At 39.0% G+C, this 17117-nt stretch overlaps 2 protein-coding genes across 2 annotated transcripts in view; both read left to right on the top strand.

Moving 5' to 3' along the window:
* The first annotated feature begins 2668 nt into the window (after positions 1-2668).
* LOC146002164 (uncharacterized) lies at positions 2669-3286 on the top strand. The gene has a single exon (XM_083139881.1). It carries the CDS (start codon positions 2669-2671, stop codon positions 3284-3286), a length of 618 nt encoding a protein of 205 aa, XP_082996007.1.
* Positions 3287-8826: 5540 nt separating this feature from the next.
* LOC146001915 (uncharacterized) overlaps positions 8827-17117 on the top strand; it is a 48323-nt gene continuing 40032 nt past the window's right edge. Inside the window, exons 1-3 of the mRNA XM_083139631.1 lie at positions 8827-9015; positions 10469-10601; positions 12684-12754. Coding sequence (XP_082995757.1) covers positions 8959-9015; positions 10469-10601; positions 12684-12754 — 261 coding nt within the window. The 5' untranslated portion in view covers positions 8827-8958. The remainder of the gene's footprint in view (positions 9016-10468; positions 10602-12683; positions 12755-17117) is intronic.

The raw sequence follows: 17117 nt of genomic DNA, 5'->3' as shown, positions 1-17117 counted from the left end.
TTCGATCCCATCATTCAGTTGAATGATACGCGTATCGTACCATAACGAAAAGTGTTTCCCCTGCCAGTCTGTCCGCTCCTCTAAACCCCTTTCTCTAGAGACTTCCTATACGCCGATGCGTGAGTTTTTACCATCCTATTATTCTCAGCTTCTTACTCCATGTTTACCTCTTGTCAACCTTGCAGCCTCAATAAATCAGGAAATGGAAGTCTGCTTAACACTCGACTGTGCATAATTCAAATACCTGATAGGAGTGGACAGCTGGTTTAAACAAGTGAATGAACTTAGGTGAAATGAAGCTTGGAGAAAGTCAAAAATAAAAATAAAGTATAATCCTATGGATTGATACGATACCTAAGGTGCAGTAACTTGAGGACAAAGAAGCGAAATAGCTGGACCTCGAGATTATGTTCTACGTCATCTAATATTGCATATGGAAGTTATTACTTACTGCCTCTTCCAAGTGATATGTATGATAGCTCATAATTTGTACTTTACAACAATGTACTTAGTTTAGTTTTTAATATAAAGTACTATTTATAACAAAGGAGAAAAGAACACTATGGAAGCTGTACTGAATATGGCCTACATAGGAATATATCGTAAAAGACATGCGCAAATGTGACATTTGTTACTCTTGTGTCCACGTACTGTGTGTGGTACTAACTAAGGATGATAAAGGATCTTTCATTTGCCCAGACTGTGATGTGTAATCCATGGTCTTCTGGTAACAAATTGTGGCATGTCACTCCCTTGTTTATTGCTTTGTAAACAAGGTTATTCCTTTGTTCAAATCTCATGTCATTATGTAAATAAAATGTAAGTGTAGCAATATACCTATCAACCTATAAAACAACACTTTCTTTTCGATTTTTGTTGCATGTTTGGATGTGAAAGAACATAATATATGACTAGGCCATATTGGGTACATATGTAACTTTTTAATAAAGTCTTCCCTGCAGCCATGTTATTATTTGGAATTGGCTCAAACTTTCAGTAAACTCCCAGAAATGCTCTTTTGAACTTTTGAATCTTGCCACTAGTTTTATCTTCCTGACTCTGCACATCAATTGAAACAATCGCAAACCTTAGGTAGGCCATATTGGGTTCAGGTACCTTATATATTCTATATATACATACATAATATATCTATCATTGTAAATACGTTACTGAAATCGCTCCTGTTGGAAATGTCATGATATGATCTCTGTTGAAACCTTCTACGATACAATAATAATACTAAAACAACCATAAGTATTCAAAGTAATAGTATGCACAAAACGTTTGAAATGTTTCCAATTCCAATACAGTCAAAATTATATATAAAAGCTTTAATTGAAAATATGGTTATGGCCTCTATGATTACACCTCATCACACGGTAAAAGCGACTTTGATAAAAATGACTAACTTCAACACGTTAGGATTGTGTTATTTCTATTATTAGACTGTGGCCGAGAGTTTTAACTGGTCGATTTTCGACCTCGCCATTGAAATTCGAATCTCGATCTGGCCATGAGTGTTCTTTGTCAGAGTCAGTTCATTAATTTAATCTAATCATCACCCATCCTTAATGGTCGCGATTAAACCAAAAGTGGTAGAAAGGCAAAGCTGAATAACAAAAATAGAACTACAATACTAATTAGACTGTGGTACAAGTTTCATTGTTAAAGTGTGAAAAAAAAAATAGTTCACTCATTTTTCTAGTAAGAGTAAAGATTGCACAATATCTACATACGTTTGAAACAAATTTAGTCTATTAAGATTTTGTCTGGTACCAAATCTGATTGGTAGGTGTAGCTACAGCTTTTGATTTGGATGTGTGCAAAGTTAAAATATGATAGAAATCATTCAGAAGCAGTGGCGTACGAAGGATTTTATTTCGCAGGGAGCTGGAATTGTAACGAGCGAGTGTGTTCGAGCCATACAGACAGCTCTTACAGAAGACCCTTAAAGAATGATGAAGAAGAAAAAAAATCAGGAGCTCGCTTTTTAACCCCTAAATCAATACAAATGTGTAAGATTAACATTTTTAAGGAAAAATCGACAGTTTGGGTCTACAGAATTGGCATGAGATTCATTATTAGATTTTTATACAAAAGTATAATTTAGACCTACAGGGTGCGGCAGCGTTCATAGCTTATTTTGGCTTGCGTAGTACAATGGCGTAATGTATGAATGCGTGCCATCTCGTGCATCATTCGTGTACTAACGAGGTGCCATTTCGATTCTTAGAGTGAGATGGATCGGTGGAGTGTACAGCATCGTGCCTTTGTTGTTGAAAGTTATTTCAAGAATAATGAATCTGTAATTGCTACCCAGCGTCTATTTAGGCAACATTTCAACGTGGAACGTCATGGGAAAGTTCCAGATAGACGGACCATTCTGAGGTGGGTTAGTGCATTTCGATTAACGGCCGCTGCGTGTAATCGTAAACCAGGAAGAAGTGAAAGAACTGTGCGGACACCAGAAGCCGTGGAAAATGTTCGTGCTGCAATATTGCGTAACCCAAAAGAATCTGCTCGCCGACATTCGCAAAATTTGCAAATGTCAGATCGCTCATTCAGGAGAATATTGCATGAAGATCTCCATTTTCACCCATATAAGCTGCAGATTGTGCAGGAAATTAAGCCTCGCGATTGGGTTTCACGAGAAACATTCTGCTTAACGATGCGTGATCTCCTTCGCCAAAATACCGAAATGTTGGACACCATCATGATGTCAGATGAAGCTCATTTGGAGTTATGTGGTTCAGTGAATAAACAGAATTTGCGTTATTGGAGTGATGTAAACCCGCATGAACTGCACATCAAGCCATTGCATAGTTCTCGTGTCACAGTGTGGTGTGGAATTGCTTCGTTTGGGATTAATGGCCCTTATTTTTTCGAGAATGACATCGGTCAGGCTTTAACTGTCACGAGTGAACGCTACCTAATTATGCTGCAAGACTTCGTTCTTCTTCAACTAGGGATGTTGAATGTGGATATGGAACAATTATGGTTTCAACAAGACGGTGCAACCTTGCATACAGCCAGAATTTGCATGGCTTTTTTGCGACAGACATTCCCAGGAAGAGTAACTTCCCGTTTCGGTGACATCTCCTGGCCGCCACGGTCACCCGATCTGTCATGTGCCGACTTTATCCTTTGGAGGTACCTGAAGCAAGAAGTTTTCCGAACACGTTGTGCCACCATTCCTGAGTTGAAGGACCGCATAAGAACTGCCGTCGGCAATATCCCAGGGAATGTTACGACGAGTTTTGGAAAGCTTCCAACGTCGCCTGGATGAATGTATTGTGCAGAGGGGCATCATTTGAGAGGGGTTATATTCAAACATTAATCCACCCAATTGGACAATGACTTACACTTTATCAAATGGCATACCTTTAACTATTAATTGACATAATAACTAATAAATAAAATGCATTTACTTCCTCATGGTGTGCTATTAATATCCTACTATCCAGAGCAATACTTGGAAGACTGAAATACATTCCCAGAAATAGATTAAATATAATAAAAATAATGATAGTAACGATAATAACAATAATAATAATAATTATTATTATTACTAGGGATAACCCGATACCACTTTGAACCGATACCGATGCCGATGCTCTCACCGATACCGATACTTGAAAATTGCAATAATTAAAATTTGTAGGGCTGAGCAGATACCGATGCCGATGTATCGGAATTGGCCGATAGCAGGGGTATCGGTATCGGAACATATCGGTTTGAATTCATCTGCCGATCGATACCAGCCGATACTTTTCCGGCACATTGGTCTATCACGAGGTCCGCAAAAATCCTGTGTGACACTTTTGGCGGAGTCTTATTATCCTGGAAATTATGCAAAATTCAAACATTCTTTTTTATTTTGCACCAACTTTGCACGAAAAACTACGAGGAAAGTCCGAAAATAAGTTTCCCCTCAGTTTTGCCAGGGAAATCGTACAGCAATGGTGGAAAGCAGGCCGTGTTGGAACACAACAGGCACCCATACACAAGTGGGTGAAGCACGACCGCAATCCAACAGATGGCGTGAGCGTAGTGCGTGCAAACGAGGGGAGGTGCCTCTCAGTCGTGGCCCGGCAGATATGGAGAGAAGGTGCGTGTTGAATTTGTGGTTAAAGGAAGAAATGAGAGCGGTTGTCCGGTATGAATGGGCACATGGAGTATCGGGAGCAGAAATTTATAACTGCCTAGTGGAAGTGATGTCGAAACAAATGAAGGCCACATCAATGGAGTGGAAACATCCGTCATCTCCTGTCCGGAAGAAGTTCAAGACAACTCCCTCGGCAGGTAAGGTGCTTCTCACAGTTTTTTGGGACGCCCATGGTGTTTTGTTGCTGGACCTTTTGGAACAAGGAACCATCAACGCTGCACGTTACTGTCACATCCTGTCCAAATTGAAGCAGGCTATTCGGCGTAGGCGGCCTGGCCTTCTCACATCTGGCGTGCTGTTGTTGGATGACAATGCGAAACCGCACTCGGCGAGGGCTACGCAACACCATCTTGCCACCCCTGGTTGGGGCCTTACCCATCCGCCGTACAGTCCCGATCTCGCGCCGTGTGACTTCCATCTGTTTCCGGCTTTGAAGAAGGCTCTCGGAGGAAGGCGCTTTGGAAGCAATGCTGAGGTGACACATTTCGTGACACTTCTTCCGTATACAGGACACTCATTTTTTCCAAGAGAGTTTTTTTAAGCTTATCAAGCGGTATGACAAATGTATCAATGTCCGGGGTTCCTATGTGGAAAAATAAAGTAAGTATGCTATTCCTTTTCTCATTTACGTTTTCTTGCTTTTCCTTCCCATCTCTGTCCACAGTCGCCAGGGGGGACTTATTTTCGGACTCTCCCTCGTATATTTTGTGATTACATAATATCTATTTTAATATTCTGATGTAATTCTTGAATACTCTGAAGCAATTTCTTGGCAAATTGATGCATATAATTACTGAGAAGCTGTGAGTCTACCTAGCACAATGTTATTGTCCAGCGAGAAAAATATTGCTACATCAAGTCTTAAAGATAAGTACAAAATATAGTTCGAAAAATCCACTTTCACGAACCGCTACTTTGAGGCCCGGAAACAAGAACAAATAATCGATTTAGATATAAATTTCTCTGACATTTTCGTGGCCCATGTAGTTGTTTAGAGAAGTGTTCATGTTTTATTCTTTCCGAAAAGTGAAAATTTCAATTTTGCCTACTTTTTTTTGGCATCACTGTGCAATGCAGAAAAAAATTATAAGGGGGAAACCAAATGAAGGAATGTAATAAAGAAAATACAACGAAGAGATTCAAAAACAAGATTAACCAAGAGTGTGAGTGTCGTATCCTGAAAATTTGACCTGAATTATTACAGCATCAATCCTTGTAAATATTTATTATACACTCCTTACCTAGATTTATTAAATATAGAGGAGAAGGTCTAAATATGGGCGAAGGTTTAAATATGGGTTTTGGAGTTATCAGCTCTCCCGGGTGCTGCAGCCTGGCAGAGGCTATTGGAACTGGTTATCTGTCAAGGACAAAGGTTGCGGCGCCAATTCGCAAGAGAAAGTGGTGGTTAGTTTCGGCCTTGGACACTGTTATAGAATTTCGACCTCCGAAAACTTTTTGCAGGTATTCTCATCTGCTTTCTATAGGTTATGATATTAGCGGTACATAAAACAAATGTGGGCTTTTATAATGCCATGATTTTTTGTGAAATATGTACCACAGAGAGCGAAAATAAATTGATGAAGAAAAATAGCGTGATGGTCTAAATATGGGCTATGATATGAGATCTAATGTTGAGATCACATTTTCACCAAATATTTGGATGTTTTTCTTAATTTCGATTTTTCCCATTCCGCGTGATTTTCAAAACAACAGATTATTCATAAATATGAATTTTATAATGATTTAGCCATAAATTACTGTTTTTTAAAATTTTAATTGCTTTTTGTGATATTGCCACTAGTAGCCCATATTTAGAGCACAGTTTTGAAATAAATTATTTTATCATTTTTTGGAAATTGCTCTTTTTTTTAAAAAAAACAATGGAGACCTTCTATACTTTAGCATGCTATTACATTTAAGTATATATTTCATAGATATGCATTTTAAAGGCAGGTGCTTGATATATTAATTATTTTCTTCCGAAAATGACAACATAAAAAGGGGAGCCCATATTTAGACCATTTCCTCTAATAGAAATAAAACACCATTGCAGGCGAAAGTACAACAGAAACAGGAGAGCGACGGCTTCACATTTTCCGACAAAATTGATATTTTTATTAAAATGTCCCTTTTAATCGAAAATTGGATCTGAATTTCCGTTCCGTTCACTAAGGGAAATTTCTCTTCATGTAACAACACCGCCTCTGCCAAGTGCGGCACAGAAACAGGCAGGAACAAGCAGTTTTCTCCCGCCAACGCTGTTCTCAGCGGTGGAACTGAGGTCGCAGGCTGCGTGTCCGTAAATAGCCACTCGCTTCGGCTCCCTCGGCCTACTACTTGTGCAATCGGAGAGGAAACGATCGTCAGAAGGGTGAGATATCAGTGTGGGTACATAAGCCAGTCTTTAAATTATTTATAATTTACTTATTTCGGGTTTAAAAGGTTGTTTTAATCGTGTGCATAATATACAGGGTATCGATAAAAGAACTCCTTGGTTTCGAAGCTAAATATTTTATTAAAAACTGAAACTCAGGAAAAAGTAAATACATATTTTTGAAGGTAATGTTATCAAGTTTTGTTTACAATTTAGTAAATTCCAATGCGTGCCCCGTTTGTAGCACGGCACACATCCAAACGATAATCAACTTCTTGCCACGTCCTGGCAAACATGTCTGGGGTGATGGTTGCCACAGATGCGATAATTCTTTGCCTTAGATGATTGCCATCTTGAATTCTCTCCGCATAAACCATGTTCTTCACATGTCCCCATAGGAAAAAGTCTAAGGGAGTAAGGTCCGGACGTCTTGGAGGCCATAGAATAGGCCCTTTCCTTCCAATCCACACTTTCGCTTTCTTTAAACGCGTTAAGCCATGGACGAATGGTCTTGTCCGAAGGCTAAACACCTCCATAATCTCGTCGAAACTTCCGCTGTACAGTAATAACAGATCCAGTTTCTACAAGCCATATCACACACTGCGCCTTCTGTTGTGGCGTCGCCGTTGCACTGAACTGCACTGACTGTGTTCGGCTCGGCTCGGCCACTTCAAGGTCAACGCTGCGCAGCGTTACCATCCTTTGTTAGAATAAACTCCAAACGGCGTGAATAAAACTTGACGAGCTACTGATTTCAAAGTAATTAACTAACCTGAGTTACTTAATACCGTTTGCGCGCTATCATTGTTTAAAACCCCGGAGTTCGTATATGGACACCCTGTATAATGACAGATTTCCAGATATTAAAGATAAATGTAAAAATAAGTAAACTGCTCCCCTGTGCTGTGCACAACGCCATGAAAGCGTATAGGGGTGTGGAGTTAGGGCCCCACACTTCCTTGATCAAGGCCGAAGGTGGGGATGATGTGATCAGCACCACGCCCCTGGCAAGCCTTTACCCCCTAGAGTTTCCTCCAGGTAGCCACTTAATACGACGCTGGGTGGACACCGGAGCCGCTTGAACAGGTGGAATACATTCCGGGTTTCCCCCGTCGGGGATCGAACCCGGAATTTTAAAAAATGGTCTACAGGCGGTAAACGAGGTAACATGCAGAATACGCCAGTGTTTATTACCTACCCTTACTAAAACTGCTCTGTCGGAAAACATTAAAAAACGCCTCCATTGCTCTCCGACTCCAAGTGAATTATTTTTCGACGAATATCATTTGGTTACAGAGAAAATTACATAGGCTACCACATCCTTGACTCCCGGGTTCGAATTCCGGCGTAGGCATGGGCGTTCCATCACCCATTCTCATCTTCGCGATTATTCTAAAGTGGCAGAAAGCGAAGTAAAATAAATGAAATCATCAATCAATCTTATTGTATTGACAATCTCGTGACTAGTGTTCATGTAATTTTTAATTTCTACAGAAACTGACTTTAAAGAGGAAAACCTAAGCAAACATATTGGGCCATTAGAGTGTTCCTGGGCACATCAAGCGCACGCGGTAGCTCCTCCTATGCCGTTGAACTACCAGCAGTATCTAATACATATAAACATAGATGTATGTGTGTATATATGTATGTATGTTTGTTCCGGAAAAACTCTCGAACGCCTGGAGCAATTTCAACCAAACTTGGTACACGGATGACTTACAATCTGGAAAGTAATACTGTGGGGGCAAGACACCCCTGGCACACCTAGGGGTGGGGGTGGGAAGCGGGTGACATGTAAAACGACCGATATTAGTGTGGAATCCATAGCTTTCGGGATCGCTAAGATGAATAGTGACACTCCCAATGCCGTTCAATTTATTTATTCTTGCTCCTGGAAGTGAAACTAAAAATGATGTTTATAATCAAGTTTTGAGCTAAATTAATAAATTCATTATTTTCCTGACTAATATAAGATTGTGATAAATAAATACCCGGGCAACTCCGGGTAATCAGATAGTTATTCATAAAAAAATAGGACGAATTTGTCATTGCCCAAAATGTTTTTTAAGGAAGATAACGTCAATTCTGTATTCTCTATGAAAAAGTATAAAAATTCGACGGCTTATTTGTGTGACGTGGAAGCATGGTTATATCACTACAATGGAACATCTCCATTTCCTGTCTATTGTCATCAACTATTCCAAACAGGATAATGGGGAACAAAAAAAGTCAAAAAGCGCACGTGTATTGATGGCAACTGATTCAAAGTACTCTTAATGTAACACTCTCCCATTTCTTGTTAAGAATGTTGTAATTTGTATCACTGAGAACCGTGCATCGCCGTGAACAGGTCGCTTCAAGTTTGCTATACCGAGAAGCAGAATTGTCGAAGAGGAAAGACTTGCAGACTTACAAGATGAAGTTATTTGTAGTGCTTCTGTTAGTGTCTATGATTTGCTTGACCAGCGGCAAGGTACGTAATGAGTTCTACTTAATTCGTGATATCTTTACGATATTGAGATAGATAAAATTCAAGCAACAACTGAATCCAGTAAAAATCTGGAATTCGCATTTAGATCATAATGTTTCAGGATTTAAGAGAAATAGACGATAGATAAAATATTTTTTGCTGTAAAGAGTGATGCAGAATAACTCTATAGAAATTATGGAAATTACACTCCTGTCTTGTTGATTGCGAAAAAGCTTTTGACAGTCACCAACAGTTGTTGCCAACGATAGTGGATTTGTTGATGTGGCTCATTTTACATCGCATCGCATTTTTCTAATTGCTAAGATGAGGATGAGGGATGATACGTTGAAATGATCGAAGGGATACGCACAAAGAACAACCATGCCAAGACCAGGATTCGAACCCATGACCCCTGACGTCATAGCGCGCTGTGTAACCACTCCGCCACGATGGTGGTGTGTCCGCAATAATGCAAATGGCTAAATGCAAAATAACTTTTTTGGTACTATGCTGGAACAGGGATCAAAACTGGCAGTGAAAAAGGAGGAGTGGGGGGGGTCCCCCCTCTGTTGCTGTTTACCCTGTTCTAAGGGAAGATATTTTTCAGAGGGACTCGGAAGCCGTGGACGATCACTGACACAAGAATACAAATTTTCCTATATGCTGACGATCTAATTGATAGACTTAGCTTATTTTACGCCGCTTTTCTGCCACTTCAGGATAATCGCGAAGATGAGGATGAAGAAGACACATTCACAAACATATAGGGATAACACAACACGGTTTATACTGGCTCTGGGTCCAGACACCAGAGCCTCGTTAGTATGCGAAATGTCCAGGGTTGACATATGGGTCTCTTCGGTAAAGGTAACTAACCCCTTGTACTGCGCAGCCGATCTGATAAGTTTCATTCTCTAACACAATAACAGGTCCAGACAAAGGTGTAGATGGATTGATTGTTCGTACAGTTACGGACACTTCTGCCTTGTAACACCCTCACTTACTTTTAATGGTATCATTACAACCCCGAACTGTCCCTGACTGTACAAGCACTGTGGACAATTGGTTTTGGAAGTAAACATTTGGTAGGGACGATAAATATAAATAGGGGCGGGGGAGTTAAACATGGAGAGATTGAAATAGTGCGTCTTTCAGGACGGGAAGTGGGCAATATATGTACAGTCACCAATAAAAATGGATCTTGAAAAACTCACTTCCTTGCAATGTGTTGTGTGTGTTGACTATCTTTCTGGCGAGAGCAGAAGCTTCTATTGAAGTCAGCTCATCGCCGTAGTTAGGCAACACACGCAATGCAGGGAAGTGAGTATTTCAAGATTCACGTGTCCCATTTTTATTGTTGGTGACTGTACATTAAGAATAAATATAGTGCAAGTTGCTTTACTGAATATATGAATGTGTTGTTTGTATCGAAATTAAGCTTGTGTGTCTATTTCAGAAAATGAACAAGGAGGGCAAAGAAAGCAAAGAAAGCAAAGAAAGTGAAGAAAGCAAAGAAAGTGAAGAAAGCAAAGAAAGTAAAGAAAGTGAAGAAAGCAATGAAAGCAAGGAATCCGAAGAGTCCTCCAAAGGTAAGCTGTAGGGAATTAATATAACATAATTAAATAATTTACAAAGCTGAAGCAACACTTCCTACCCGAGGACTTTAATCGACAGGATAGCGCTTGTAGTAGATTATAAGCGCTCGCACTTCCATCTGACGGCTGGGAAACAACGAATCAGCGATCAGTTGAACTATCTTCGAGTGACATCGGGCATTTTCGGGTCACAAGGCACCGTAAGTTTCTGGCGGGACGAAACAAATGAGCGTTGTTGCCAAACGTACTGTAAAACGGGAAGAGAGAGAATTGATCAGCGTCGTTACTGGATAAAAGTTGTACAATAGTACACAAAGCACGGAAAATTAGTACATAAAAGACCAAGACACTATACAAACAAACCAATAAAAACAACTGACAAAAACGCTTGGCAACATTGTAACGGGAAAGCGATGATACCCCTACATCTTTTACCTTGCAACCGAGGGTGTTGACCCTCATCGAGGCACGCGATTGGTGGACAGATGGAGCTATGTAGGCCAGGCGCCAGTTTGGTCTGTGATTAGTATAATAGTAAATTAACTTACAGACAAGTTTAGCACTTGCCTAGTACTAGGAATTAGAAATACGAGATGTCACCATTCTTGCAAATATCTTGTGAGTGATGGCATACCAAAGTGAGGTGCAGATGGTACAAATCCATGAACAAATAAATTTAGAAAAAAAAAATATTACATGCAGTTGTTAAGGACATGAACATGTTTTGAAAAGTATAAAATTACTGAGGTAACTACATTGTAAAATAGGTTTTCAGGAGACATTTTACACAAAATAATGTAGTGTTTAGCTACTTGAAACGAGATTCTTCGAACGGCAGAATCTTGCGCCTGTCAAATGATATGAGGGGAGTGTAGAGTGGGAAGCATAAGTATTAGCACAGGTTGCGAAATTCTGGGGGAACAGGGGTGATTTCCCCACCTAAACCCCCCACCAAAGATTTTCGGTGGAAATTTTTGTCATAATAACAAAGATAAGCACTTGGTTTTGACTCCAAATATACTGTTCTAAGGATGAAACACAAATAACGAAGGATAATGTCTGTCTGACTGTGTTTTTGCATGCTTTCTCTCTGTCTTTCTTTGAAAAGACCATTAACAGATCTACACCAATCACATTATATGCATATTGAAAGTAAAACAAGAATGGAAGACAAATGTAAGCATGTTAATAGATAAACTTAATATATAATAAAACCATTTCAACTACACATTTTGCAATTTATTGGAATTTTTAACAGTTAGTAATATACTGTATGTAACCAAAGTACAAATGAATCCATTCATTTATATACACACACTCACTCACTCTTTAGCCTTCTTAAACCCAAAGGTTCATGGCTGCAGCAACACAGGCCTTCCATCTGTCCCTATAATGAGCAAGATCTATATACTCTTTTCCATCCCTACCAATTTCCTTTAGGTCCATCTCAACATTATCCCTCCATATTCGTCTTAGTCTTCCTACTGGTCTCTTACCATCAGGTTTCCAAACAAAAATCATTTATATATATTAATTAATATTTAGCTATATTTAAAATTTAGTAATTTAGTTCCATATGTAATAACATTATATATAGTATATAGGCTATATATATATATATATATATATATATATATATATACATAATTTGTGTGAATTTATTTATTTGCGTCTTTGCATGTAAATTAAGATCATCCTCCTTGGACCAGCCTTCAATGATTTTGCACATTGTATTATCAAGCAAATTGTCCATCACTATGTTTAGCCTATTCTCTTTGCTTTACCCAATTAGAGTTTCAAGAATTAAAAAAAATGCCAAACAAGCAGCTTACAACATCTACACCAGTATACGTAAAAATCTATTCCTTACAAATAGTCGGAATGCAAGAGGAAAGATTAATGAAATTAGTCATGGACAATTTTCTTAGCAATACTTATGCATCCCACTGTACAAGGTGTAGAATTCTGGCATTCAGGCCTCTATGCGACACTGCTTGAATCCTTGGTTTGCTTTAGTTAGTTGTTGTAACACTTAATACCAAATTACATTAAACTACATGTTTTTCTTTTTTGCAGGAGATGAAGCTGGTGATAAAACGGACAAGGATGACAACGGGGGTGAAGATCAAACAGAAGATAATACCACTGTGAGTACACAAGAATAAACATGTACGAGGGTCATTCGGAAAGTAAGGAACGTTTCACCATACAAATGTATTTATTGGTAATACTACAGAAACAGAAAATGTATGTTTTGCCACATACATTCGCCTACTTCTCCACATAATTGCCTTGACCATTGAGATATCAATTTAACTATCCCCTCCTCGTACCATGTTTCCGCCTGGCGATCCAACCTGTCCATGACAGCATCCTGTAGGTCCTCATCACTTGCAAAGCGTGTATCATCAAGGAGCTCCTTAATCCTTAATCCTTAATCCTTAATCTTCGGAAGAAATGTAAGAAGTCCAAAGCTGCGTCGATTCTCTTGAATGATACCACCCACCTTTTGTTTCAGTACATCTGTGATGACAGGGGATCGCACTGATCCCTCCGCGTCATAAACATCTGTTTGCCTATTCTTAAACAGTATGCACCATTTCTGGATACTTGCCGCATTCGTAACACCCTTCCCCATAGATTCCAATTCTCGGAAGCATGTCACTTTGTCTAATGAATCACACCACCACTTATCAGTCAGCGGGATTTGCAATCGCCGCCTTCATTGTAACAGCTCGTTACGCTTGGCACGTGAACAGGTCGGCGGCACCAACTGAACACAGCGATGGGCTACAACAAAACAGCTGCGCGGTTTGTATGCGCAAACGTTCTTTGCTTTCCGAACGACCTACGTATGTCAGTCATGGGCAATTTGGATGCACTGAGAGCTGCGTTCTATCTTCCTCACTCTCTTACAATGCTACTATTCGCGATTACCACCTGAGCGCTAGTGTCGCTTCCAATATGGCCGCTCTATGTAGGATAAATCTTTGTGTACATTCAGTAGTAGTACGTAATAGCAGCGTGTTATGGCTGGTATGGAAGAAACGTTTAAATTACGCGATATATTTAAATATTGCGAATGCGATGTGAATCTCAGGAACTATAACGAAGGTGAAGCTGTGCTGAGAACGAAGCATTTAATTATGATAGGCAATAATAACACGGAAAACGCAGACGAAACTAATGTATATGCATTGGTTCTTCAAAGCAGTGGTGTTTCATCTGCACCGCATGTTGTAACTGGGGTTCTCGGAAATGATTTGAAAATAAAGCAATTCATCTGTATTTGCAAAGCTTGGGCAGGAGAAAAATGTAAACATACCGTTGCACTCATTCCCCCAAAGAGGCATGCTGGTTTAATAATAACATAATAGCAATAGAATTCACAATTTCCTCGAGGCTATCTTCACTAAAGAAGGGCTTACTGAGTAGTATAAAATACAATATTATAAACTCAAGAAAGGAAGAGCCCCCCTCAAGCAGATTTGCTTACACTTAAAACAAGCTCAACATGAGCATATGAGCTTTTTGCTCAAGTGTGGAACCCTGCCTAATCCAAGATTTTTGTAAAAAAGCCCTCATGGATTCCATGAGAAAGGAAGAGCCCCCTCGGATTGATGTGCCTATACTTACAAAAGGCACTTCTGTGAGATTGTTGTCCATAAATTTGTCAAAAATATGCCCCTCTTGATATTTTTTTTGGCCACACATAAAAATAGGCCAAAAATACTCATATGAGCCACCCACACCCACCCACACACACACATATTTACTTCCAGTTTAAGTTTAATTGGACCCCAGCCTCAACTTGCTTATCTAATATTAAAATATTATATGCAGAGACCCTGTAGAATTGCTCCGTGACTCTCTCATTTCTTACATCATAAACATATGATTTTTCCCCTATGAGAATAACACTACATATAGTGTCATCAGGTAATGCCTCATGGAATTCACAGATAATTTTAATATTTGTTCTGTCATTCACCACAACTTGTTTCCTTTTTGAAGTGTTAATTACAAACATGGGTCTCTGTGCTTTGAATTCATCTGGTGTGTAATACATCTCAGTATTGCCAGTAGTGACCCTTTTAAAGGATGTAAATGCCTCACATAATTTGAGGAAATCATCCTTGGACATGTCTAAATTATAATTTTCTCTAGGAAATACCTCATTTCTGCCATTTTTAAGATATATGTTCTTGATGTTGCAGTTATCAAATTTACTTGAATTTTTTTCCTGATTGTTGTGTCTTCCAGTCTGAAACAGTACCACTACAAAATCAGGCATGTCATATTGTATGCTGGAGAATGAATTTGTAGCATCAAACTCATAATATGTACCAGATGCGGGCTTCTGTACGCATTGATAAGTATAAAATTGCAGAGGAATTTGTGGATTTTTTATTATATCAGCTTTGTATTTAAGAGCATAGCTGGCCTCATACTCAACAACAGGGATTCTTAACTCCATAGTCTGAATAATGCATTTGCCTGCATCTGGCAGGGTATTAGGCAGAGCTTCCCCTGTAGAATTTATTGCACTGTACCTCATCAAAGCATTGTTATCATTTGCAGCTCTTCTAAATGTAATTCTTAAACCACCCTTCCACATAATTTCTTTGTAATCTGAGAAGAATCCTGGCAATAGGCGCATCGGGAACAGCACAGTGTGGTTCTTAGATAATATCTTATCACCAGCCTCAAATCCCCCGATTTTGTAGTATGAAGCCTCTGTTTTGGATAATTTTAATGTGGCCAAAGCTGTGGAGGTAATGCCGGGATAATCCACTCTGTTTATAACAACGCCATGTTTTCTGATCTCAATTTCAGAGAATAGATGTGGCACAAAATTATCTACCAATCTTATATTTGAATTTGCCGGATAATCGGTACCATCGAGCTTTACAACATCAAATTTGATGTATAGATCTGCTCTGTGAGGGTGTATAAATCCATCCCCTACATCAAGATCAACCTCAATTTCTGTGTTGGGTTGATTTAAATTTGCAAATGTCCTCCTGTTTGGGGGGAATGATTGTAGCTCATAACTCTCAATATTTTCCATTTTCTTCTTGTATGTATTTTTATTTAAATGTTAATCTCTATGATTGCAGTTGTTGTGGCTCCAGCAAAATCAACTAATTCTTCTTTTTCATTAGTGACCATCAATTCAATATAATCTATTCTGTTGTGGCACACAGGAAAATATAATGTTGGGGATGGATTGTAGATAATAGGCTCCATAAATTCAGAATTAGGTTTGAATGTTGCAATAATGCCTGTTTGTTTGTGAGTGCCTATGCCATTTGATTTGGTGATCATACCCTCAGCCACATTACAGTGAATATTCAGAGTCTCTATGGCCAAGAATTTAGGAATATTCATAGCAGTGTGTTTGATGCCTGGTTCAAGTTTTGTGTTGTTCTCAAAGCCTAACAGCTCTCCTATAGTACCCAGATCCACTGTTTCTGTGGCAGATACAATTTCTACTCTGTGAGTGACAGAATTTTGACTTAACACTATACCTCTGGGTAATTGAGCATTTAGAGTGGACAGATTATATTGCCCTGGAGTGATGACAATTTTTTCATCCCCAACTGCAATTGTATTGTTGTGGTGTGTAATATTGGGGATCAGGTACATGCCATAAAATGCTCTGAGAGCTATTGTTTTGGGATATACAATATCATCATGTAATTTGAGTTTCAATATTGAATTTTGGCTGGTGAGATGGAATACCCCCATGATGTTTCAGATACCACAAGGCTTTTTGAAAATCTTCAATTGATGGTTTATTTATTTGAGACATATATCTAAGAACAGATAAACACAAATGTCCGCAATTAACATCTTTGAAGTTTTGAACACGGTCATTAATGTAATAAAGATTAGCTGAATTTAGATATTTTATTAAATTTTCAGGTGGAACACCTCCAAATGAATCAAACACAAATGCCTCATCTTTTAAATATTTAAGATAACAGATCCAGTGAGTGCCCTGATTTTTGTACTTATCCAAATTAACAATGCCACACTCTTTGTTGAGTGGTTGTTCTGGCAAAGAATCAGACATGTACACACCTCTAAAATTTTTGATGCCCAGTGGCTTGATTAAAGCTTCAATATCTTGGTTTGTAAGCGGCTCTTGTTTTTTTTAAACTTATTCATGGCTCTCTTAACACCTTTGCCTTGTTTCTCAATGGCCAGGTTATGGCGCCTCTGCTCATCTAATTCTGCCTTATTTTTCTTGGCATCTATTACTGTTTTTGCTATGGCGGCTGATCCCCCGGCCAAGCTCCCAACAGCCCCGAGAGCAGCTAAGATGGCAGGGATGGTAAATATAAATCCCCCCACATGTGATTTTTTTCTTGATTGCTGTAATTTTTTTAATTGGGGGGTACTAAGTAACAATTTCATACCATGACCCTTGGCAATACAAGAATTTTTTTTCTTGCGCTGCTTTTTGGTTAAGAGACTGTCAATAGTTTTAAGAGATTTGAGACC

This window comes from Lepisma saccharinum, chromosome 18 (assembly GCF_977018435.1).
Source record: "Lepisma saccharinum chromosome 18, izLepSacc3.1, whole genome shotgun sequence".
NCBI classification, from domain to species: Eukaryota; Metazoa; Arthropoda; class Insecta; order Zygentoma; family Lepismatidae; genus Lepisma; species Lepisma saccharinum.
The sequence above is the reverse complement of the archived record's forward strand: the minus strand, read 5'-3'. Positions and strand labels throughout refer to the sequence as shown.

Excerpts from the sequence above, each read along its gene's own strand:
- LOC146002164 (XM_083139881.1), top strand. The coding sequence starts at position 2,669 with ATGCGTGATCTCCTTCGCCAAAATACCGAAATGTTGGACACCATCATG.